The following is a 25,511-nucleotide window of genomic DNA, read 5'->3' as shown; positions in this document are numbered from 1 at the left end:
TCCTCTGCACAGGAATCAGACAGCCCAGGGCAGAGCCACATCAGTAATCTCCCACAGTGGCCACTGGCACCGGCCAAAGCCACCAGACTCTTCCTACCTAATTCACCTGAAGCCCGCAAGTGCCAGCAGTGCTTTGCCAGAAGCTGCCTGGGCGCCGCGGGTCCCTGAAACTCATTTTGGGAAACACATTTGGTTTGGCGCCGGGCCTGTGGCTTGCAGTCGTTAGCGGTTCTTACTGTCATGGACACTCTCTTGCTCCTGGTGAACAGAGAGCAGGGCATCAGGGCTGAACGTCTTTCTTTGATATCATTTGCAGGTGTATCTCCTAGACCTAATCCAAACGCCTTTGCCTGTGCCTGTTGGCACTGAACACTCCTGAGTCTACTTCATCACACGTTTATAATTCCGCGTGTATGTTCAGCTGTCAGGTAGGGATTTCTGACAGTTCAGGACAGAGTTCCTCTACAGGAAATGAGGTGGGGTGTGTCCTAAGGTGGGGTACGGCTCCTTCCTCCCAAGCTTCCTCAAGCCTCCACCCACTTGGCTCACACACAGGAAAGCCCAACAGAACTACAATAGGCCGGTGTCTTTCCACCTGACACACCCTCTAATTAGCGAGATGCTTCCAACTGGGGAGCGGGAACATGTGAACACCCACTGTGTTAAAACCTTCCCCTCTGAGTTACAAGAGCCCTGTGTGTAACAGGACTGGCAAAGGAGTCCAGGTCTTACCGGAAAGGAAGAAGCCGTCAATCACCGTGGAGCCTTTATGCTCCCAACAGCAGCTATTCTGCCAGCAACAGACACACAGATCACTAGAGTCACAAGTTCAAGTCAGGAAAGAAAGGAAATTACATCCATCTGCTCTCTGAAAACTCAGTTTTTTAACCCCCCCCTTTTTTGCCATTTTGTAAACAAATGTATCTTTTCTAGAATTCATGAATTCCAAAGGCTAGCCAGGAGAATCACATTTTAAGTACCTTAAAAAAAAAAGATTTTAGAGTATATGTGTGTGCCTGCATGTCAGACTCCCCGGAGCTGGGGTCCCGGGTGGTTGTGAGTTACCAGATGTAGGAGAGGGGAACTGAGTCTGGCCCAGGACTCCTAGAGGGCGTGGCTCCAGCTGTCAACAGCCTCATCTTCCAGCAGCCTCACTCTGGGCCTCCTGCTTGGTTTCTCAGTTTTTTTTTTTTTTTTATCACCCGATTCCTCTACGACTGAGCACACTGTCAGAAACAGCTCAAAAAGCTGCTGAGACCCCAGCGTGGAGATGGAGGAGCCTGAGTGGATGCCCCCACCGGGACGTTCATACCTTGTCCCTGGGTTCCATCTTGTTAGGCTTGCTATATGTGGAGGGTGGGTGGCTGGGCATTAATGGGAAGGGACCACGACAGTGGAGCACGGGACAGCCCTGCAGAGCCAAGGTGGAGCCCTGCCGAGCCAAGGTGGAGCCCTCATTTGGGAAGCATTTCTGAGGTTACAAGCATTATAGGTCTGGAAGCAGATTTGAAAAGAGGGCTGGGGAGAGGCAAGAGGAGGACAGGGCCCCAGCTCCAGGAAAGAGCAATGAAGGGGGGAGGGGAGGAACACCGGATGAGAAGGAAGCCAAGGGTGTGGGCAGGAGACCTTCCAGACCATCTTAGCGGGGTGTGTAAGCTCAAAGGCAAACTAGCAGACTTAGCACATTCCTCATATCAGAGCACAGTCACGTGTTTCATGCTATAACAATTATCAGGGCTGCAGAGACGGGCCCATTGATACGGAGCTTGCTCTGCAAGCTTGAAGACCCGAGTTTGATCCCCTGAGCCCACACATGACAGCCAGGCACGGTGGCGCATGCACCCTTGTAATCGCAGTGCTAGGGAGGTGCAACAGGGAACCCCTGGGGCTCACTACCAGCCTAGACCACTTGGCAAGTTCCAGGTCAGTGAGAGTCACGTGCCAGTTCAGAAGACCCAAGACTGTCCTCTGACCTTCACATGCATGTGCAAATGTGTGCACACACGCCCCTGCACACACGAACATGTGTGTGTGCACACACAAATCCACATACATTCCTCAGATGGAGTATTCTTATCTGCTTTCAGATCCCAAGGCCAGGTGTCCTTCATAATATCAATTTAAACCCGCCCAAGGGTTGCTGCTCGTCGAATCACTGAGAGGTGCATTTCGAGTCCATGCGGATTTCACCTCACAAAACAAGTCATGATGCTATGTCTAAGACTACCTGGATGTTCCGGTAAAGATACAGAGTTTACCAACTAAAACAATAGCAAAATCATGCCCAAGGAATTAAGGGTTTTTTTTCCCCCACCTTACAGATAATTTTTTTTTGTTTGATGGCGGCATTCAATGTAATAGATTTTGATGGGGAAAGTCCTTCTGTGTATATGTTTGTCTTGTTGGTTGATAAATAAAGCACTGTTGGCCAGTAGGGAAGCAAGATAGGTGGGACTAGGAGTCAAGGAGGATTCTGGGAAATGTAGTCAAGGGTGGAGAATTGCCATGTGATCCCAGGAGGAGAGGACACATGAGGCTGGCGTCCTCAGTAAGATAAGACCTTACAGAAATATATATATATTAGTAGTTATGGGTTAATGCTTAAGACAGAACTAGCCAATGAGAAGCCCTGGACATTGGCCGACAGCATTGTCAGTAACAGAGTCTCTGTGTGTTATTTGGGGTTGGCGCAGCTCTGGGACCAGGCTGGCGGGAAGAATCCCGTAACAAGATTTAGTCTCTGCTCTCCCAAGACAGCATGTGGCAGAGCCCTGGAAGCAGACCCAACCTTCCAATTCACAGGCACTGGGGAACACGCAGTTTCTGTTGCAGCCAAGTGGGATTTAACCCGCGAATCCCTCCTCCTATAGTCTTCTGCGACTGTTTTCCAGCCTCCATTAGTGGTGACCGGGTTAGGTAAAAACCCCACCCAGGACTGTGGAGAAGCCGGTACCTTTCCCATCAGGTCCTCTGTAAGGGGGTGTTCTAGTCGGGGTCTCTACAGCTGTGATGAAACACCAGGACCAAAAGCAACTTGGGGGGGGACAGGGTTTACTTCAGCTCACAGAGCCACATCCAGCCCTTCCCTCAGGGAAGTCACTGTGCCAGGCTAGGTGCCTCCAGAGCTTCTGCGAGAGGCAGTGGAGAGCCTGCCTCTGAGATGGAGGGGCCAGACAGGGCTCTGCTCTACCCCCACCCCACAGCTGGAACCAGCACAACCCTCTGTTCCCCACAGAGCTGAGCAGGGAGGAGAGGAGACAAGGCCAGAGCCTGGAGGGAGGAATGAAGAGCCAGGAGGGTGGGGCTTTCACTCCTCAGAGAAGAAGTGTGATTTTTTTTCTCTGACAGGTCAGGCTACTGAGTTCGGGGATCAACAGTGAGCAGCCAGCGGGGGGGGGGACTGGAGAGATGGCTCAGAGGTTAAGAGCACTGGGAGGACCCAGGTTTGAATCCCAGCCCTCGTGCAGTGGCTCACAACCATCCGTAACTCCAGTTCCAGGGGATCCGATGCCCTCTTCTGACCTCTGCAGGCACAGACATACGTTTGAGCAAAAACACTCATATATGTGGAATAAATAAATCTTTTTAAAAAAAGGAAAAGCAAATCAACAAAAAACAACTGAACAGGACCTGTGGCCCAGGGATGGAGGGGTGGGGTGGGTGGGGATAAACAAGGGTGCCGACTACAGAACGGGATGATGCGCTCTTTGAAGAAAATGGGGAGGAGCTGTGGGAGCCGTCCCTGGAGGGTCAGGGAGGCCATGCTGCCCCGGTGCCACAGGTGGAGGGTGGTGGGTGAGCGCAGGAGCCAGTGCTGCGGCAGCCAGGTGGGCCAGGGAAGCCTCTGGCTGCTCTGGACCCTGAGAAGACCTTTCGGCACGCAGAACAGATGATGGTGGAGGTCAGCAGTGAAGGCGGAAATGCCAGGAGGCTGACTCCACCCAGGTGGGAGGGAGACAGGGCAGGTCCGTGTGACGTGGGGCTTGGGGGACCCCAGAGAGAGCAAGGCTGGACAGGAGAGATGGTATCCAAGGAGACGGGGAAAGGCAGAGTGAAGAGAGAGGTGTCAGGAGCTGTCCGGGGCCCTGGGGGAGGTGGCCTAGCTCCTGTCCCCAGAGGTAGAGCTCATGTCTCGGCACAATGCTGCACGCCTCCCACCTCCTCTCGCCTTGCTCCCTCACCGTCCGTCTGCCCGTCTGCCTGTCTGTCTGTCCGTCTGTCCGTCTGTCTGTCTGCCCGTCCGTCCGTCTGTCCGTCTGTCTGCCCGTCTGTCTGTCCTGAAGCACGCTGTCTCGCTGTGCCCTCTCCCCTTGCACTCGGACAGAAGGTGATGGCCCCAGTGTGTGGCTCCGTCACGGTCAGGTTCCCAAGCCTGGAGTTATGTGGAGGCTGGGGCCTCGGCTGTGGCCTCCGGGAAACACAGCTGCCTGCTGCTGGCTGGCACTTGAAAGTGGTGCACGAGTAATTGCAGCGTTTCTCTGGGTCCTGATGCATGTGTGAGCTTTTCATCTGGTACCTGCCGCTGCCCCAAACAAGCCCTTTCAGCAAGTTGTTTTCCTGCTACCCAGAGCTGCTCATGTGTGTGCACATTCGTGTGTATGTGTGTGAGTGTGTGAGTGTGCGTGCGCACATGGGTGTGTGAGCGTGCACATGGGTGTGTGAGTGTGTATGTGAGTGTGTGCACGCACATGTGTGTATGTGTGTGGGCGCACGTGTGTATGTGTGCTAGTGTGTGAGTGTGTGTGTGTACGCACACGCATGTGTGGTGGGGGAAGGTGTGCAGGTGTGCCTGCCCTCGGCTTAATACCGCCACACCGCCCACCCTGCCCCACTCCCCAGCTCCAGGTACACCTGTACCCGCATGCGAGCACCCATGTGCAGTCTAGAAGTTAGCCTCAGGTGTCATTCCTCAGGAGCTGCCCCTTGCTTTCTAAGACAAGTCTCTCGTTGGTCTGGAGTTCACTAACTAGACGAGGCCAGGAAGCATGTTACCAGCCGGGCCAGCTTCCCGTCGAGTTGTTTTGCTGTTGCCAGTTTCCGTTTCTCCGTTTTATCTTCTCGGTACATTTTCCTGTTCCCCTTACCCAGCGTGTTCTTTAGAATTCAGCGACGCTGGACCATCCCACCGCTCAGCTGCTGTGTGCAAACCGTCTCTTCCCTGCAGATATACTACTGAGTGAGCCTCAATCCCCCATCCCTTGGGTCCCATCCAAAGGCTAACCCTCATCCCAGGAGTATCTCCCAGCCAAGTTTTCCATACTCCTTCTCATCTTGGGAGTTCCAGGTTATTGTCCAACAGAACCACACCTTCCCAAAGGTACCAGCAGATCCGTTCCCTTACCAACTCCCCCCCCCCACACACACATCAGCACCTTCTGAGGCCTTCCCTCTCCTCCTGAGAGCTACTATATTCTGCTCTTGAATAAGCTGGGGCGTGGGGCTGAGTCATCCTGGGGGGAGGGTAAGCATCTCATAGCCCTCCTGCCCTTTGAACTGGTGGTCTGTGGCATACCCCTCTTCAATCCTCCTGGCCTCGGGGACACCAAACTCCTAGGTTCTCTTCCAAGGCTGACCACATCTTTAGAGGCTCCTCCTGCTCAGCACCCCACTTCCTGTAGGGCTCCCCAGACAGGGCTGGTTCTCTGTCCTTGGTCTTAGCCACAACTCCCTGTTCTCATCAGAAAGTCTCCACCTCTGGAGCCAGATGACTTCTAAAGGCATACAGGCACGCACTCCGTCAAGTGATGGCTCAGACAGCACAGATACAGTTCCTTTCTCCTCCCTCCCTTTCTGGCCATCCGAGTTGTTCACACAGACAGATATTCAGGGCACATGCACATGGACTGTGAGAGCCCAGTGACCACGCAGACACAGGACTATACGCAGCCAGCAACAAACATACTATAGTTAGCTTAGAATTCTGAAGCATTTTCAAGTGAGTATTGGCTCCTGGCCCGCCTTCCGTGGTCTGGAGGTGTCCTGAAGGAAGAGGAAACTCAATTCACTCTAGTCAGTCTCCAGAACACTCACGACAGTGAGTATGGTGGCCTCCCTTACCTCCTGTTTTGCTGTCTGTGGTCTTTGTTACCTGAGATCAACCAATGTCTCAAAATATTAAGGGGAAAGTTCCAGAAATATGTAATTCTTGTGTTTTAAGCTGCACACACGATTTCTTGGTAGCATGTTGAACTCTTATGCCTTCTTATCTTATCTTGCTTGTGATATAGACTCTTTCTTTTTTGGGGGGGATGGGGAGTGTTCTGAGACAGGGTTTCCCTGGCTGTCCTGTAGCTTACTCTGTAGATGAGGTTGTCCTTGGACTCACAGGGCTCTGCCTGCCTCTGACTCCTGAGTGCTGGGATTAGAGGTGTGCGCCACCACCACCAAGTGGACCTTCCCTTTGTCCAGAGTACCCAGGCCGTATACACTAACCCATTAGTCACCCGGAGGCTGTCTCGTTACCAGACCAACTTCTACAGTTTCTCAGAGCTTCTTCTCTAGTCTTTATTACACACAAATAAGTCATGACACTGGCAGTTTATCACAACATATTGTTCTATTCTATTTATTATTAGTTGCTGTTCATCTCTTACTCTGATTGATTTTTAGATTAAACTCAATCATATATGTAGAAAAGAACACACAAGGTATAGGTTCAGTATTGTCCGAGGTAGGAGGTAGCCCCTGGGTATTTTGGAAGGAGCCCTTTGATACTTAGATGCCTTGGTTTGACAGCCGGTGGCTTTTAGCTGCCGAAGATCATTTTCCTGCTCCATCTTTCCACTGGCGCCTCAGCGCAGGCTCAGTAAAACATATCCATTACAAAGCTGGAAACTGGCCACAGACATGAGCTGACACATGAGGCCGTATTTTATGAGAGGCAGATAGGGAAACCCCCTTCTCACTGGCAGGGAGGGCCAGCATTGACCCAGGCTCACAGAGAGAGCAAATGGACCAAAGGGGATACTCACAGCCCAGCCTCATGGAGTGGGGCAGAGGTTTCAGAGGTCTGCTACCCAGACACCCCCCAGATGCCTAGCCCATGCGGTGAGCATCCCAGGCTCAGCTCCAACACCGCATCCCTTAGACACTCAGCATTGGCCACTATCAGGATGGGTGGGCTGGATCAGGACCACAGGAGAGGGGGGCATCGGGGGAGCCTGGCAAGGTGATGTAAAAACGAATCTGGGGGCGACTCTTTCCTTCCTCAATGGAACCAGTCAGCTCTGGAAAGAACCGTGAGATGAGCTAGCCACAGACTTCACAAATAAATGTCAGGCAAAAGTATCAATAAAGCGTGGCCAAGAGTGAAGCCATACACCAGCACCTGGGAAACTGAGGCAAGAGGGTATGGAGGCCAAGGCCAACCGGGCGATAGATCGGGTAACAGACAATAAAGGAGAGAAAAAAAAAGGGACAGAAACTGTGTCCAGAGGGACTGTCTTGGATGACCAGTGCAGGTAATTCTATGGGACCTGTAGCTTGATTCTTTTTTTTTAAAAAGTATATATATATATAGTACATGGTGTTTTGCCTGCATGTATGTCTGTGCTCAACATGCATGCAATGCCCACAGAGGCCAGGAGAGGGAGTGCAGTCCCCTGGAACTGGCATTACAGCCAGTTATTAGCCATCATGTGGGTGGTAGGGTACACAAGGTGGGGGGTCCTTTAAGTACTGCGCCAGCTCTCCAGCCCCTATAGCCTGATTGTTTATCTATTACAGTTTCAACTTTCACACACAGCCTCTCCTCAGGCTTTCCACCGTGTAACAAAATAACTTGCCTCTTTGTTTTTAAGTGTATGAGTGTTTTGACTGTGTGTGTGTGTGTGTGTGTGTGTGTGTGTGTGTGTGCAGTGCCCACAGAGGCCAGAAGAGGGTGCTGGACACCCTGGAAATGGAGTTATAGACAGCTGTATCTCTCTGTGTGGGTCCTGGGAAGTGAAGCCAGGTCCTCTGCAAAAGCAGCATGTGTCTGGTTTTTGTTTTTTTGGTTTGTTTTTAAACCACTGAGCCATCTCTCCAGGCTCTAAAGTAAAGATTTAAACACAAATTTCTTATCCTTGATCCAAAACATGAGGAGGTGACAGTGCTTTTGCATTTTAATTTATTTTAAAAACTTTGGAGTTTTGAGGCATTTGTATCTACTCAACAAGATAACTTGGTAACGGATTTTTAAAATTAAAAAAAACTCATTTATGTTCCATAAACACCTTATACATACACCCTGGAGCTAACTCACAGAGTGTGTGCACACACTTGCATGTGCCTGAACCTAAGACCTCTCATATGATTAAGTAAGTGCTGGCCTCTGAAGCTGCTCTATTCCTTTATATCCCTGCAGCAAGAACGATCCTCTTAAAGACTGGAAGTCGGTGGAGCCCAGTCCCAATGGATACATCTTCAAAACACGCCCGCAGCCAAGGCTCAGGGAGGACTGAGGAAGAGGAGGCAGGGAGGTTCTCAGGGCCAGAGATCAGGGAGTTTGCTGTGAGATTGTGTTCCCTAGCAACGTCAGAAACTACACCCATCAAGTTTCACCAGCGATCGTGAAATGTGAGCGGAACAAAGACAACCACAATAGAGACGTGCCAAAGTGGGTGGGTGGGGGTGGCGAACGACACCCAGGAGGTCTCAACCCTCCACAGGAGAAACTTCAGGAAACTAACAAACACGGTGAGTGGGAGAGATAGTCTTTTGCAGGGTATCCAATGCCAAGTGACCAACCTCGAAAACAGATGTACAAGTAGCATTGCACAGACTGAGCGGGTTATATTCAGGGATACATACACATACACGTACACATATGTAGATGCGTGTAAAAACAATGAAGAGGTCAGGGATTTGAGAGGAAGCGAGGAGGGTTATAGAGGAGGGGTTGGAGGGATGGAAGGGAAGTGAGAAATTAAGTATAATAATAATAATAAAAAGGACAGCAGTTGGCTCTGCTGCTGTTCAGTTCCCAGGGTCCCTCGACACTCAGGGTAGGAGCCAGTGTCCTTGGCTGCTGCGCTGTGACCCTCGCTCTGAGTTCTTATGTCCTCCCCCTTGTCCCTGTCACCCCAGTCACCACAGCCTTCTGTGAGCTGCTCCTCCTGCCACGCACTCGCCACAGAAACCCAACACCTCCACCCCATCCCTCCTGCAGCTTTCTCCAGGGCCACTTAGGTTTCAACTACACATCGAATGTTCCCGCCTTTGCTCTCTGACTTCCCCACCCGAGCACAAGCACCATGTGTGTACGGCGGCGTTTCTTCTGCTTGCTAGGGCCCAGGTCTTGGAGCGTCACACACCACAAGTGCTGACTGAGACGGACATTTCACAGCCAGCAGGGGCCTCCGTGCCACGGAGCACACGGCTCAGGGACTAAGACGCGCGCACGCGCGTGTGTGTGTGTGTGCGTGCGTGCCAGTTATCTGTAAGCCTCGAAACCTTACCAGAACAGCCAGGCTGGCTAGTGGTGGCTGGCTGGCCCGGGTTGGGCTGCAGGTGGAGACTGAGTTGTGAACAGTGCTCGCCACTCACGGGGAAGCGTCACAGGGGAGGCTCCAGCCTCAGAGCACTGGGTGCCTGGGTAAAGTCGAAAGGGCTGAGAAGGATGCACAGACGGGCAGCAGTCCACGTCACCCAGTGTCGGTGCAGTGGCTCTCTCATCTAGGTCCTGCAACCTGAGGCACCCACGATGCAAAGTGCCAGGTCTAAAGTCCCGCTTACCAGGGTCCCTTTCACCCTGACAATAGTCTGAGGCCGGCCTTTCGGTTTCAGCCCCCTGTGTTTTCAATGTCTATTTCAGACTTTTCTCTGCAGACTTTGACCACTCCCCCCGGCCTCCCTGGGGGAAACTTCACTTCCTACACAGAGAACACAGAAGTCACCAGACCAGAACAGCCCTCTGCTTCCTGCCACCACACCTGTGTCCCTGCCTGGGGCCCCTGATCCGCCCTGGCCCCTGCCACCACACCTGTGTCCCTGCCTGGGGCCCCTGCCACCACACCTGTGTCCCTGCCTGGGGCCCCTGCCACCACACCTGTGTCCCTGCCTGGGGCCCCTGCCACCACACCTGTGCCTGGGGCCCCTGCCACCACACCTGTGTCCCTGCCTGGGGCCCCTGTCACCACACCTGTGTCCCTGCCTGGGGCCCCTGCCACCACACCTGTGTCCCTGCCTGGAGCCCCTGATCCGCCCTGGCCCGCTCATAGTGGCTGCAGAGTAACCTGGCCTCTCACAGTGGCTGCAGAGAGTAACCTCTGAGTTCAGTCAGACTCCCCAGCTGGCAGATGCTTACCCTGGACTCCTGGGCAGCGCCTGTGGCTGCTTCTCACAAGCGCTCACCTGCTCCACCATGTACACAAGGGCCAGCTCCATCCGTCCTTCAGCATACAGGGCTGAGTCTCTCATAGGACCTATGAAAGCCAAAGCCTCCCTACGCTCGGATGCCACCGCATCTGCTTGCCTTGTCCTCACTAGGCCACATCCCCTCACTCCCCACACAACCCCAGCTTCCCGAGAAGGACTGTCACCCTCACCACCCCCAAACTTCTCTTTTCAGGGCCACTTGTGACTTCACCGGTGCCACTGGTCAAGTTGGTCTTCCCCTTATCCGTTCCTGAGGCAGCTTGTGACACACAGTTAACCCCCCGGCTGCTCAGACTTAACGCACGCTCTTTAAAATACTGGAGAGTGAAACCACCCTGAGCTGGCATGGAAGACTGTGTACGACGATGTGTGAGGTCCATTCCTCTCCTCTCAACCCAGACACCCTCCCTGAGAGACCCACCTGCACCACTGCAGACCTCAGACGGTCCAAAGCCAGCCCATCCACACAGGAGCAGACATCCCTGCCCTGGGCTGCTTTCTCCAGAGTCACTTGTAGAAGAAAGTTCATTCTCTTCCGTAGCCAGCCCAGCGAACCTCACAGACATGTTCTGCCCTTGCCCCCCCCCCCAACCCCACCCCATTCTGTAGTCAGGTCGCTTTGCTCTGCTTCTTTTACTTACTTTTGTGGGTACGGAGTGTTTCGCATGCATGCATGTATGTATGTGCACCATGTGGATGTGCGCGCGGTGCCTGTGGAGCCCGGAAGAGGGCGTCAGATTCCTTGGAACCAGAGTTACAGACCATTGTGAGCTGCCGTGTGGGTGCTGGGAACAGAACCCAGCTCCTCTACAAGAGCAGCCGGTGCTCTCAGCTGCAGAGACACATCTCCCCCTCGCCCCATCCCCCCCAGCATGGCTGCTTCTTTTGTCTTTGATTGATACTGACTTGGGAGAGAAGACAAACTTTCCTAGGCTGTACCCAAGCTGTGACCCCAGTTTCTCCCTCAGAAGAAGGCAGAAGACCCTTTGCAATACCTACTTAGTTTGGTCCCATTCACCACCCTCCCCACCTCCAGCAGTTCTAAGCCACCCACCTGAACAAAGAAAGAAGGGGGCGGGGCCTGACTGGTGACTACAAATAAACCCAGTCCCACTACTGCCTGCTCCTGGTGCTCCTGGGTCTCCAGCCCACATCTCCAGTCTGCCTTATTTCCCTCTGCTGGGTCCCTCTGTTGGCCCTCTCCCAAATGCCACTCTTCCTCTAAGTAGCAGTCTGCTTTGGGTCTTTGCGAGGACCTAGAGTCCTGGCCCTAGCCCCCAAGCCTCAGCCTCTGGAGCTGCCCAGCCCTCATTCTAGCTGGCTAATCCCCACTGTGTCCTGTCCCAATCCGCCCACCCTGCCCCGGAGGTCTCTGGCCTAGACTAAGAGGACACAGCATAGGACGGTGTGATTTCTGGTCTACTCTGGCACATGGAAGTTCATCTGCTAGTCTGTGTGTGCTTTTATTCAAACCCCAATGGCTTTAGGCCAGGCATGCCTCCCCCAGATTCCACAGAGATCTCACAACTCTCTGTGTCTGTTGAACACGCGGCCTTCCTGAGCTTTCACGCTCCAGGCTTGGTGTGGATACTGGCTCATCCCGCCTGTCCAGAGCCCCAGGTGGAGACATCACCGCCTCTTCAAGCCAGACTGCGGGTGCTTATGAGACGGGGCAACTTGCCTTGATCACACAACCACACCCAGAAGGTCAAAACCCCGGATCTGACTGCCTCTTGTGCAGAGGCACCAAATACCTGCAACCCCAGCATTTGGGAGGCTGAGGCAGGAAAACTGTTGCCACGTCCCAGACCGGCCTGGGCTTACATAGTTCGTTCAAGGGTGCCATTTTAACCTCAAAAATAAAAGAAATCCATCCATATTTGAATCCCAGCCTACCAGATCATGCAGCCCACAGGATCCCACTCTACCACCGAGAAAGCAATGTGTGTTAACCAGGCTAAGGCTTACGGAGACCCTCCGTAGCACCGTGGAAAGAAAACCAGGATACAGACAAACCTGGGGCCTGAAGAGAGTAAATGACTATTTCAGGCCATTCAGGAAAGAGATTCTGAGCCCCGTCAGGGAGCCAACTAGAACGGGGAGACAGCAGTGGGCCTTGAACTGGACGGCCGGGGAGCTGTTGAAACGCCACACTGAGTCAGGTTGGGCAGCACCACAGAAACCAAGTGTCTCTCCTGAAGAGTGGAGGGTTATGAGTGACAAGGAACCACACCCAGAGAAGAGTCTGGGGCCAGAAAGCTGATCTCCGGACCTAACCACATGGGCACCTTCAAGGCAGGCGGAGGATGGGGGAGGTAGAGCCAGATTAGGGAATCCCAGTGGGGACACAGCTGGCTCCATGGTTGATAGACAGGCTGACAGACAGCTGTAAGGCGCCTGCCGGCAGGAGGGGATTATTAGACCCCGGGGGGGGGGGGGGGCTTCCCAGGGCCTCTGAACAGCAGCGCAGCAGGTGCAGGGAGCCCAGGGAGGCTGAAGCCAGAAGCGCAGACGTCTCTTCCCACAGGCTTCCAGTGAAGCCCCCAGAAGAGAAACTGGGAAACATGGCGCCTTTGGGTCAACAGCCAGGGCGCTGGGGAGGGGTGGGGGGAGCTGCAGAGGGAGCCTGCCTCAGGAAGCAGACAGACAGTCGGCTCTTCATGGAGGTGGGGGTTTCTGGCTGGGTTGGGAGGAGCACAGCTTGGCCTTGAGAGAGAGAAGCAAAGGCTGAGTGTGGGGACATTCCAGAGGTGTTTTGAATCGGCCAGGGGGCTGCTGCTACGAGGGTCGTCCTCTGGGCTGTCACGGATGCGGAGGACCTAGCAGCACTCCTGAGCGCGCCGCACAGGGCACAGAGGCACGGTGCAGGCTGGCTTTGCTAGGACACCACCGCCAGCCGCCTGCAGATGCTAATATGCAAAGTGTGCCCGGGGACCAGAGCTTCTGCCAGGGGACTAGTGAGCGTTTTCACTTTCACCTCGAGGTCTGCGATTCTACTCCCTCATAAGGCAGGGGCTGCCAGAGGCCATTCAAAGGAATCCCTCAAGCACTGTTTTCTTAGCGAAGGAACACAGAAATGCTGGCCCAGCCCTGGCAGTAGTGGTGTTGGTGGTGGTGGTGGTGGTGGTGGTGGCAGGCGCCCCAGCCCTTGGGATTCCTTTTCTGTCCCATAGAACGATTCACCTCTTCTTGTCCCTGTCACGCAGTAGACATCCCCCTTCTATCCTGAGAGCAGCTCTGTAGGGCCACCAGCTGCTTGGAAGAGCCACAGCCAGGGCAGAGGAATTGCGTAGAGACCGTATCTGTCCCCATGTCCCCTTCCTCTGGTTTGTTAAGTCTTTAAAGCTGCAGTTTGGGGTCAGCGTCTGGCTGGCTCCCCCCCCGTCACATAATGGCAAGAACACAGGAGCTGAGTCAGATGACTTTGGCTTGCCATCAGGTGGAAAGGGACGAAAAGCGCCTGCCTCTCCCTCCCTTCTCTCTGGGTCTGAGAAGCCGGCGAGGCTGATGTGACAGGTTATTAATAACCGCATCGTTAGTCTGATTCCTGGAGTCTAATCAAGCCTCACCAGCACCTGTTCTCAGTGGCTGGGAGACACACCCCAAATAAACCGAGTGCCACTCAGCCAAGGTCTTTTTAGGATAACCAACACCAGATCCCAGGCTAGACAAAAGTCAGACTCAGGTCCTGCCCCGGGCACTTGGCAGGCTAAGGGGACAGAGTGGGTTTGTTCACACAGCAGGAGACGTCTCCAGAAGAGTGGTGCCCGTACTGCTGGGAACGGAGGCTCCAGGTACTGAAGGGAACCTGGGTCCTCTTGTCGACCCCTGAGACTAAAGAGGAGATACAGGCTCTCTGAGATGCCAAGGTGACAGTTCTGAAGCAGGAACCTCAGATTCCCACGCTTCGCCCAGCAGCGGAGCTCAGGGGTTGTTGACGCAGGCACGGTGTTTCCCCTCGCCATCTGTGGGCTGTGGAAAGCTGCGCTGCCCTGACTCACAGGGTGTCACGGGGGATAAAATGACAAGTGACTTGAGCCATGAGCAAATGGGCTGAAAGGGACAGCTTCACTCACATTCAGCGGCTGTTTTCTTTTTTGTTTTTGTTTTCCTTTAAGGCCCCCCTCAGTAAAGCAGAGATTATAACTGCATAAGGCTTGCTGCTCCCACTGACCGAATGGGACTGACTCAGAGACCTTGCCCTCCCCCACCTCGCAGGTCACCCCTGAGACACCCCAGAAACCGAGGCTCCCACTGCCAGTGGCCGGGCCCCCATGTCATCCACCCACACCCAACGGGTTCTCTGCTGATGTTGGCCATGCTTCTCCCATGCTAGTCCTCAGCCCGGGACCCTGAGGAAGTCACTCCTCTCTCCAAAAGTGACTCCTACAAGAGACCCAGGGAAACTACAGTCGGGGACCTGGGGCTGACTGGCTGACACATCTCCTGAACTCGACACATGAACAAAACCGAAGCATTTCCGACCTCATCTTCCATTCATCTTTCCTGCTGCCATTTTTGCCTTTTTTTTTTTCCTCACCTTGGTGGTCTGCACTCAGATTCTCTCAGCTGTGTTAACACTCCTGGCTTTGGGCTGTGTGATTGTGTGATTGATGCAAGTCAGACAGCGGCAACGGGACTCTGGACAGGTGTCTTTAACCGGACTTTTGTTGTCTAAAGTTATCTCGCACACACCCAGAAAGTTCCATTCTCAGAAATGCTTTAACCAGTTTCTTTGCATTTTAAAGCCTTCCCGACCACTTCAAAATGCGCATATCCCTGGAAAAAGGAACCACACGCACTCTTTGGCCCCAAACCCGCCTTCACACCGCACCTATGCCCAACATTGACTGCAATAAGCTGGCGGCTGTGGGAGCGCTGGGGAGAAAGGAGCCTCTCCTCATCTCGCCGACCTTAGCCCACAACCGAACTCCCGACCGGCCCCATGCCAATCGCGGCGAGATAATCGAGTTCTCACGAAAGCAAATCTGAAATAGCCAAATATGGAAAGTCAGCAGGACGGAGTGGAGAGGCTGAGGAAGAAGCCGACCGGGGTGGCCCCGCCGCAAGAGTCCTCGCATCTGTCAGACCCCACAGCTGGGTGGCAAGGGGGGGGGTGTCAAGCAGTGGTGTGGAAACTGTCTCCGCCCACCCTGCTGGTGCTCACCTCCCGGTGGGTGGCTCCTGGGTCTGCTGAAGTCCGGAACTCGGCCTCCGGAAAGCCGGGTGCAGTCTCCAAGCAAGCACGCTATAGCACCGGTGCGGCGTCGCCTCCCTGGCATTAAGCTCACGTTAACGGGGATCCGCCCGCAAAGTCTCTCATAGGTGCCGGGGGAGGGGTGGGGGCGGCGAGCGCCGGTGTGCCCGGTCGTCTCAGTCCGCCCGCCTACCGCACGCGCCTCCGGCCCGCCGTCCGGAGCCGCTTTCGGTTTCAGAGTAGCTGGGACCGTCCGCTCGCCCGGCTTTCGCCACCAGCGGGGATTAAAGGGGGCACCGCGGGCGCCCTACGGCGGCCGCCCAGCACCGGGCCGCTTAGCCTCCGCCGCAGGAGCCTTCCAGCCCCAGCGGCGGGCTCGCGGAGGGGCGGGGCCGATGGCATGGGCGTGGTCAGGGCGCCCAAGAGGCGGGGCGCGAGGCCCGGGGGCGGGGCGCGAGGCCCGGGGGCGGGGCGCGAGGCCCGGGGGCGGGGCGCGAGGCCCGGGGGCGGGGCGCGAGGCCCGGGGGCGGGGCGCGAGGCCCGGGGCGGGGCGCGAGGCCCGGGGGCGGGGCGCGAGGCCCGGGGGCGGGGCGCGAGGCCCGGGGGCGGGGCGCGAGGCCCGGGGGCGGGGCGCGAGGCCCGGGGGCGGGGCGCGAGGCCCGGGGGCGGCCCGGAACTCCCGCGGGCTGGTGAAGTAGCCCATGTGGAAGGATACTTCTGTTACTAAGACCATCAGTGCCTCGTGTGCCTTTGAACTGACTGTGTATTTCGCTCTTCGGTCAGCCTCTCTTCTGCCCCCAGACCTGTCCGTTCTGGAGCAGACGCGTTTGCTCAAGATCAGAGGTCTGGCTGGAATCATACCTTCCCAGCTTTTCCTGCAGAGCAGTGCAAACCCACAGCCAGCTCTCATCCTGCTGTTAGCCTAACAGTGTCTCAGAGTCGCAGAGCTCATCTGTCAAAAGCTCCCCAGATAGCCTCCTGGTGCCTGAGCTCTAGAGGTGACCCGAATGACCTACCCAAGGCTAAGAAGTTGAATCTTGGCTTTCCAACTCCTAAACACAGGGCTGTTTCAATTTATTTGCTCTATGCGGTCACGATCATTTCAGCCTATATGAACTAAACAGGCTGGCATCCCAGTAAATAGAACCCAGCCCTAGATGTCACATGTACTTATATCTAAGTCTGCTGACTTCTATGCTGTCTCTGTCACAGACCACACCAGATTCTAGGCCTTTTAGCTACAGGACTCACCTTCATAATCACTTTGTAAAGGAGCTTCTGTGTAGTCACGCCTTAAGTTTCAGATTCCCTGAGATTGTATCCAGGTTGTATCTCTCCCCTTTGAAAATGGCTCCTTTGCCTGCCCTGACACCTGCAGAGACACCCTCACTGGTTTCAAAACAAAGGGTAACAAAACATGACAATTCTTGAAGGTGTGTGGGAAGGACAAAGCATAAATGTACATAGATAATAAACGAGTCTGGATGTGGTGGGTTAAGCCTATCAACCCTGCGTTCAGGAAGCAGAGGGACAAGGCCAGCCTCAGACACAGAGCAAGTGTGTGAACCAGACGGGGCTATGAGAGATCGCCTCAACAAAACAAACAAAATAAAAAGCCAGGTGCCTTTAATCATGACACTGGAGAAACAGGAAGTTCTTTGTGAGTTCCAGGTCAGCCTGACCTACACCGAAAGTCCTAGGATAGCCAGGACTATGTAGAGAGCCCCTGAGTCTCAGAAGAGAGAGAGAAAAAGAGTGAAATGTGCTTGTGTAGCTGAAGACTACTGTACTGCAGCTCAGTGTGCACAGAAGGCCCAGCACTCGACCCACATTAACCCACTATCTTCCTCGGTGTTCTACTGAGACACCATGACCACGGCAACTCTTATAAAAGACACATTTAGTTGGGGCTGGTTTACAGTTCCAGAGGTTCTGTCCATTATCTTCATGGCAGGCGGCATGGTGGCGCGCAGGCAGGCGTGGTGCTGGAGAAGCAGCTAGGAGTTCTTCATCTGGATCCGCAGGCAGCAGGAGGAGAGAGCCTCTGGGCCTGGCTTGAGCATCTGAAACCTCAGAGCCCACCTCCCGGTGACACACTTCCTCTAACGAGGCCACGCCTACCCCAGCAAGGCCACACCTCCTAATCCTTTCCTGGGAAGTCAGGTTTGGGCCGCTTAGCCACCACAGTACCCCGCCTTCAGAGCAGTGGTGAGTGGGAATTCAAGCAAAACAGCCTTAACACAGAGGCAAATTTGAGCAGCTTTATTATTTTAAGAATATCCCATATTAATTTCCAGATCATCATACCAATCCTTAAACTAGATTCACCAACAAAGAGAAGGGTTGGAAACTATACCCAAACATTTTCTGCAGAAGGAAAGAGCAAACATATGATTCTTCTGGACGTTCTACTGTTGCTTACAACCAGTGGTTTAATTTACTGGAGTTGACTGTAGCCTGGGCTGCCAACTTGAGGTCAGGCTGACGAAGAGGGGAGGCTGCCACCTGCTGGTCAAATGCATTATTTCCCCCATTCTATGCCTCAAGTTAGCACCTAGCAATAGATGTGACCAGACGGAGAAAACATCTTTTTCCTTGGGCTTGAACTCACACCTTTAGATCTCCGTTACGGGCTACAGTCTGCTCATCAGGCGACACGTGGAAAGTGTCAGCAAGCCAGTGGAAAGCTTTCCCAGGGGGAAGCAAGCCTGTGCATGTGAAATACTCACTGACTTACCAAGTGTGCTGCACTGACCCGTGGGGTTTCTTCCTGACTGGTGACACATGATCGTTTATTCCACCACCCTCAGCTCTGGCTGTCGGTGGACTGACGTCAACAAAAAGACAGGCAAGGGGCAGATCTTCTTCCCAGAGTGGTAATAGTTTGTTTTATAAGATACTCTCTTTGAAGTTCCAGAGATGACTCAGTGGTCAAGAGCAGTGGCTGCTCTCCCAGAGGACCCGGGCTCAAGTCCTGGAACTCACGTGGCGGCTCACAGTTGCCCCCTTGTGGCTGCTGCCCACACTGCATTCACCAGGGCAGACACAAGCAGGCAGGATTACACTGATTCCTTACACATCAGGAAAACCCACCCCCTATCAGTCGTCTCTAATTTGCTACTGACAACTTGCAAATACCTCAATGCAACTACCATCTCCCTTCATTGTTTCCTAATTAAGGGCTCAGGGGTGAAAGAGTTACCGAGGAAACGGGGAGGGGACAAAAGACAAGTGACACGAAAATAGAAGGCGGGGTGGGGGGGTGGGGCGAGGAGGGGGGATGGGAGGCTGGGGGTGGGGAGTGGGGTGGGGCGGGGTGAGATGCAAGGGAGGGCAGGGGGCTGAAGATGAGAAAGTTTGCCTGAAAATGCCATGACGTCCAATACTTTGTGTGATAATTAAAAAAACACAAATAAAAGATCTCCAGGAGCCACGGCCCTTGACTAAGGGGCTGGTAAAGATGAAAGTTAGGGTGAACTGTGTGTGCGGATGGCTAGTCGTCACAGTCAACTTAACCACACCTGGAATCAGCTAAACCCAAGCAGTTTGGGCACACCTGTGACAGATTTTCTTGATGGGCCACACCTTCTGATGGCAAGCCACCTGAAATGACAGGGAAGAAGCTTGCCTTTTCCTGCTTGACCCCATGCTTGGTGGCAAATTCAGCTATCCTGTCGCTGAGGCATTCCTTGGGTGGTATTGGAGCCTACTTCTTTTTGTTTGGTTGGTTTTTTTTTTTAAAGATTTATTTATTTATTACAAACATCTACACACCAGAAGAGGGCACCAGATCTCATTACAGATGGTTGTGAGCCACCATGTGGTTGCTGGGAATTGAACTCATGACCTCTGGAAGAGCAGCCAGTGCTCTTAACCTCTGAGTCATCTCTCCAGCCCTGTTTGGTTGGTTTTTGAGACAGGGTTTCTCTGTGTAGATTTGGAGGCTGTCCTGGAACTCGCTCTTGTAGACCAGGCTGGCCTCGAACTCACAGAGATCTGCCTGCCTCTGCCTCCCGAGTGCTGGGATCAATGGTGTGTGCCACCACTGCCCAGATAAAACCTACTTCTTTAGGTTTCCAACACAGACAGAAGACCAACAGCTCACTCAGAGGCCCCCTGGACCCCAGCACCGGGTAAGAGCTGTGCTGTGACTCAGATCCTTGGCCTTTCTGTCAGGAGACAACCATGGTTAGGTCACTCTAACAGCCCCGTATCTCTACAGAAATGGGCTTATGTACTCCTGCAGGTTAGTGGCCGTTAAATAGATTGCAGGACTAAACATATCGCAAGACTCCTAAGCCTTACTTTGGTTCTTTCTGCACTCGGTGACTACCACCTTACAGACAAGGTGATCTCTAAGTGTCTAAGTTAATAAATCCAACACATTTTGGTTTCTTGCTCGTGTATTTCCTGCAGTCAGAATGTGGTTGTCATTTATTTGGGGGAAGCACAGAGAGGAGGACAAATCTCGAGTCCTGAGCTACCTTCTTTCCGAGGGTCCTGGTGTCCCCATGTTAGCCAGGGTTAAGACTATTTAAGGGGCAGGAGGGAACACTGATAGAACACACCTACCTAATAACTGAATTTTGCACTTTTAGCCAAAGCACTTCATATTTTTAGAAATAATGACTGTCATTCTTGGCTTACCCCTGCATATATTACTAACTAAAGGAGGTCCACATTAAGACAGAAGTTTGCTGCCTTTCACTTTGTTTTTTGTTTGTTTGTTTGTTTTTACGAGACAGGGTTTCTCTGTATTGGAGGCTGTCAGTCCATCTCAGCCTGGAACTCACAGAGATCCGCCTGCCTCTGCCTCCCGAGTGCTGGGATTAAAGGCGTGCGCCACCACCGCCTGGCAGCCTTTCACTTTCTTGTATGCTCTGTTTTACTCAGCTATAAGGTTATTCTTGATCATAACTTACCTTGGTTTGCATCCATATTGCCGTTATTGCAATTCGCAGATGTAGCATTGGTGTGATTTATTTTCAGTTATGCTATAAAAACACTTTGGCGTAGATACCTCAAAAAAGATAACTTCAGAATTAACAAAAATGGTCATCAAGAGATTTCTAGGCTTTGTTTTTTATATATATATATAAAACCTGTATTTAGAATTTCACAGTGAAGAGGTCCTAAATTATCATACAACATAAGGTTATGTAAAAATAGAAGACATGGACACCTTTAAATCTTTAATCCTTTAGGCAGCAAGCATATTACTCTTCCAGGCCAAACACTGCTCAAACAAAAAAAGAAAAATAAGGGCGTGCAAAATATTTACAAAATATGCAAAGCACACAATAGAGACATTTCACTATATACACGTGTCATATTACTAATGAAACTACAACTTTCCTACTGTGTGCTCTAGTGTCTGCAAATAAAATTGAAACACATCCCTCAGATACAGCACCTAGGCTCATGTCTGGGATAGAGCGGATTTTAAATGAACCACAAGCTATTGAGCACCTGGACAGACACTGGTGCTGACGTTCCCCAGACTGTACTGAGGGTCTACCGACCGGAGACAAGACAGTGAAAGCTGCCGAGGCGTGAGATGCCCACACACAAGACAAGTGCTTAAAAAAATGCTCTCGACAGCTTAAGATACGCAACTGTCCTCCATGGCTTTTAAAGTGAAAATAAGTATAGATTCTTTAATATTACATTTCATATGGACATAAACTATTCAGGTGATCCAATAAGAAAAAAAAGAGCCTCTCTTGCAAGCCACTTTCAATTATGTCAGAATGGAGGGTCCTTCTGAAGGAAAACTTGGAAATTAAGAAATTAACTTAAATCCAGGGCTCTTCACGGCTGGAACTATTTTTCCAACACTTAGGGAGTACCCCTTTGATGTGGGTGGCCTGCGACACTAGCAATCTGCTCCTCTGCAGCAAGCCATGCTCCCAATATGAAACCATTCTGTCAAAACTACCAGTAACACACTGTTGAAATGCTACCACCGTAAAACATTCTTTGTAAGTGCTAGTGATTTCGTGCTGGAGTAAAAAGACTTTCAGTCTGTTCATAAAAAAACGGGTCTCAGTACTTTAGTTAAAGACACAATTATTGCAATAACACAATGGACTCTCAAGTTCACCTCGTGAAGGGAGCCGATGACTTAACTCTAAGTCAAATCACAAGCACAAGCTGGCTGCAAGGATCCCACAGATGTAGCCAAACGCACAGTAGAGACTTATCAAGAAAAAGAAAAGCATCCTTTTCATATTAAACGAATACCCTATTAATGAGTATGAGGGCAACTTTAAGTTCATAATATAAACTGTAAATAATTGCAACTTTAAGTTCATAATATAAACTGTAAATAATTGCTTCCATAACCACCATCTCCACGTAACTGACAAAATACATTCTGTTCTAAATTCCCAGCACAGGCAGATACTAGCTAAAAGCAAATAGCATTTAGAAACATTTTCTTTTTTAAATTAACATCTTCGAAGAACTTAAAAACATTATATCTCACCAAATTTAAAGTCCTTTTTCTGCAAGTAAGTGATCCCAAACCTCTGTTATGGACAGACAACAGGGCCAGTGACCTTTAAACAAGGACTTTGCACTAGGACCCCAACTATGTTAAAGGATTAGCAGGTTCAATACATTCTTTGTGGTTTCATATAATTGCTTTGCAATTGATTTAATTGCTTTCTTTTAAAGGAATGTATTAAAATTCCTTTAGAAAAAAAGCAATGTATTTTGAAAAAAAGGGATATGAAGCTATAATTTCTTAAATATGAATATGAACATATCAAAAATTTGAAATGCAGGCTATTTATTCTTGCACTCCTAACATAGGAAAGTGGTTTTTTTAAAAAAGTTTAAATTAAAGAAAAAAGGCAAAAAGCTAAAAATCCTTAAGGAAATTAAGGAGTTTTTTTGTTTTCGTTTTTTTTTTTTTACAATTCCTAAGTCAATATTTTTGTACTAACAGCTTTGAGTATGAAGAGGCAAGGAAAGTAAGAAACCTCAACAAAATAAATACAGTCAAAATAAACAAACCCCTTGGTATATAGAATCCTTTTTCCTCCCGGGAGATCTCACTGGGGAAGGAACACTGGGTAGGAGGCTTAGAGGCTCCCTGCGGTGTCGCGCCACAGAGCTGGTTTGCAGCCTTGGTGTCTAGGAAGGATGTTTTCCTCGCTTGGATCGGTCAGATGAGCACTGGTGTAGTGATGGGTGTGAAGCAACTGCCACTTTGTCCAGGTTGAGTCTCAGTGCAGTGGGGACTGCGAGTCTGTCTGGATCCCAATGAGTGATGGTGGCTGTGGCCCGCCAACCGTGGTCAGCACTGGTCTTGGGTTCAGGCGGGGCGGCAGAGAGTTAGCAGGGCGGATGAGAGGCGGGGGAGGCTGGTTCAGAGTTGGCCTGGGTTGGATGAACCGCGCCTGCTGCTGGAGTGGAGGAGGTTGCCGGTGAAGAGCCGGGGCGGCAGGCAGCGTTGGACGGAGGAGTGGCGGAGGCTGGTTCACAGTGGCAGTGGGGGCAGTTGGTGCTGGAGTGGGTGGTGGGGCAGGAGGTGATGGACCCAGAGTCCGAGGAGCCTGTGCGGTCTGTGCCTAGAGGTGAGGAGACAAAAACACACGTGTGAGATCTAAGTCCTAACAAACGGGACACAATATAGTTTGGGCTGTCACAGGAAAAAACAAAACAAATCAAAACAAAACAAAAACATAACACCAGTGTTTATTGGAAGCACACGCTTCTTTTATTTTTAACAAAACAAAACAAAACAAAAAAACCCTCCTTCCCCACCAAACAAACAAACAAAAAACCCCCAAACCCAACAAAGCTACCAGACATCTTTATTAGCAAACAGCTTAACAGTAGAGAAAATGCACTTTCCGCTCGGCTAGGACCAGAAGTCGGCGTGTCATCATCGTGACTTAGCAGTCACAAGAGAAGCCTCACTGAGCAGTGTGCTGTCAGCCTCATGCTCGTTAGCTAGTCCTCACACATCCCTTACAGAACACCGCACAAGGGTGACTCCTCAGCTCAGATTAGCTCAAGTTGCAGACACAAACACACCTCCTCCTCTTCGCCAGTGCTCTTCCCTGAGGGCTCATTAGTAGCACTCTTTGTCTCCTCCCCTAAAGCAGAGGCATCACCATTAGAAGCCTGGGTTCCTTGTTCTGCTTCCCACTCCTGTAATACCTCCTCTAAGTTAAACCGGCGCCTGTAGTTTACAAAGAAGTTCTTCACTTGGCCAACAGTCTTGTTGCCAATTACATCTGCAATAGCTTGAAAATCTTTACCATATTTGCGGACACCTGGAAGGCAAAGTAAATAATACACCTGTGAAGGATCAGCAAGGAGAGCTGCGTGTACTACACATCATGCACACAGACAGCAACCAATAACCTTCCTGATAAACGCTGCTCGTTTCCCAGTTCCCACACAGAGGCTAAGCTATCATCAGGGGCACAGATGAAAACCGTCAATTACGGCATTGCAGCCGGCCAGCCACTTGCCTTCAACTGAACGATCAGAAACTTACCATTTTTTACATACTCAGCTATTTTCTCCAGTCCTTTCTTGAACTCACAAATACAGTCCATTTATTGTAAAGTATTGACTTCTTTGTCCCATCCAATGCCACATTCATTTATTTCCCTAGTAGCCAGTCACCTAAATTTGAGTAACGCCATTTGTAAACAAAACCGGATGGGAAGTAACCATCTCTTTATCCCCTCAATGGACTGAGTGTACTGTTTGGTCCCCCTCAATGACTGAGTGTGCCGTATGATTCCCCCATAATGACTGAGTGTGCCGTATGGTCCCCCCATAATGACTGAGTGTGCCATATGGTTCCCCTCAATGGACTGAGTGTACTGTTTGGTCCCCCTCAATGACTGAGTGTGCCGTATGATCCCCCCACAATGACTGAGTGTGCCGTATGATCCCCCCACAATGACTGAGTGTGCCGTATGATCCCCCACAATGACTGAGTGTGCCGTATGGTCCCCCCACAATGACTGAGTGTGCCGTATGGTTGGTCCCCCATACTGAGTGTGCCGTATGGTCCCCCCGCAATGACTGAGTGTGCCGTATGGTTGGTTCCCCATACTGAGTGTGCCGTATGGTTGGTCCCCCATACTGAGTGTGCCGTATGGTCCCCCCGCAATGACTGAGTGTGCCGTATGATCCCCCCACAATGACTGAGTGTGTCGTATGATCCCCCCACAATGACTGAGTGTGCCGTATGGTCCCCACAATGACTGAGTGTGCCGTATGGTCCCCCCGCAATGACTAAGTGTGCCGTATGGTTGGTCCCCCATACTGAGTGTGCCGTATGGTTGGTCCCCCATACTGAGTGTGCCGTATGGTTGGTCCCCCATACTGAGTGTGCCGTATGGTTGGTCCCCCATACTGAGTGTGTCGTATGGTTGGTCCCCCATACTGAGTGTGCCGTATGGTTCCCACAATGACTGAGTGTGCCGTATGGTTGGTCCCCCATACTGAGTGTGCCGTATGGTCACAATGAAAAGCAATGTAATTTTGCTTAATAGTAACCTCACCACGGTCACTTGCTGACCCCACCAGGTTACCAGTAAATGCAAGCAACTGAATTATCAAATCAGAATTATCACGATCGATCAGATGGGTTAAGGAAAGGGCCTGCCATCAATTTAAGTCCGTCTCACCGCTCTAAGGTCCTGTGCGTGAGGACTGCCAGTGCGCTCTTCAGAAGAGTCAGGTCTGTGCTTACCACCCTGCCTTAAACTATAGGATGAGAGGCAACAGCTGGTTTATGGGTTGAGAGCAACAACTGTGCTTCAGAATTTAAAACGGGTGTCAATCTGCTGAGGGGAATTCCAAAAGAAACACAAGGATGGACCTTGCTCAAAATGAAGTCAAAAGTGTTTGGTCTATACTTTGATAACCATGTTGGTGTCAGAAAAGTAATCCTTCATGAAAGGGATGAGAAAGCTGATAAAGG

At 51.7% G+C, this 25,511-nt stretch overlaps 2 protein-coding genes across 9 annotated transcripts in view; both read right to left on the bottom strand.

The window, feature by feature from the left end:
• Traf5 (TNF receptor associated factor 5) overlaps nucleotides 1-15,936 on the bottom strand; it is a 39,097-nt gene extending 23,161 nt beyond the window's left edge. Inside the window, 1 exon segment of the mRNA XM_040738116.1 lies at nucleotides 15,524-15,936. The gene's annotated coding sequence lies outside the window, so the exon portion shown is untranslated.
• Nucleotides 15,937-20,732: 4,796 nt separating this feature from the next.
• Nucleotides 20,733-25,511, bottom strand: part of Rcor3 (REST corepressor 3) — a 41,152-nt gene continuing 36,373 nt past the window's right edge. For 5 of the 8 annotated variants that reach the window (XM_040737665.1, XM_021234563.2, XM_021234562.2 and 2 more), the window contains 2 exons: nucleotides 23,600-23,841; nucleotides 20,733-23,130 (listed from right to left, as the gene is read on the bottom strand). In XM_040737665.1, coding sequence (XP_040593599.1) covers nucleotides 22,786-23,130; nucleotides 23,600-23,841 — 587 coding nt within the window. In that variant the 3' untranslated portion in view covers nucleotides 20,733-22,785. The remainder of the gene's footprint in view (nucleotides 23,131-23,599; nucleotides 23,842-25,511) is intronic. The other 3 variants (XM_040737668.1, XM_040737667.1, XM_040737666.1) reach the window with 2 other exon arrangements.

This window comes from Mesocricetus auratus, unplaced genomic scaffold, assembly GCF_017639785.1.
Source record: "Mesocricetus auratus isolate SY011 unplaced genomic scaffold, BCM_Maur_2.0 Super-Scaffold_100676, whole genome shotgun sequence".
Taxonomy (NCBI): domain Eukaryota; kingdom Metazoa; phylum Chordata; class Mammalia; order Rodentia; family Cricetidae; genus Mesocricetus; species Mesocricetus auratus.
The sequence above is the reverse complement of the archived record's forward strand: the minus strand, read 5'-3'. Positions and strand labels throughout refer to the sequence as shown.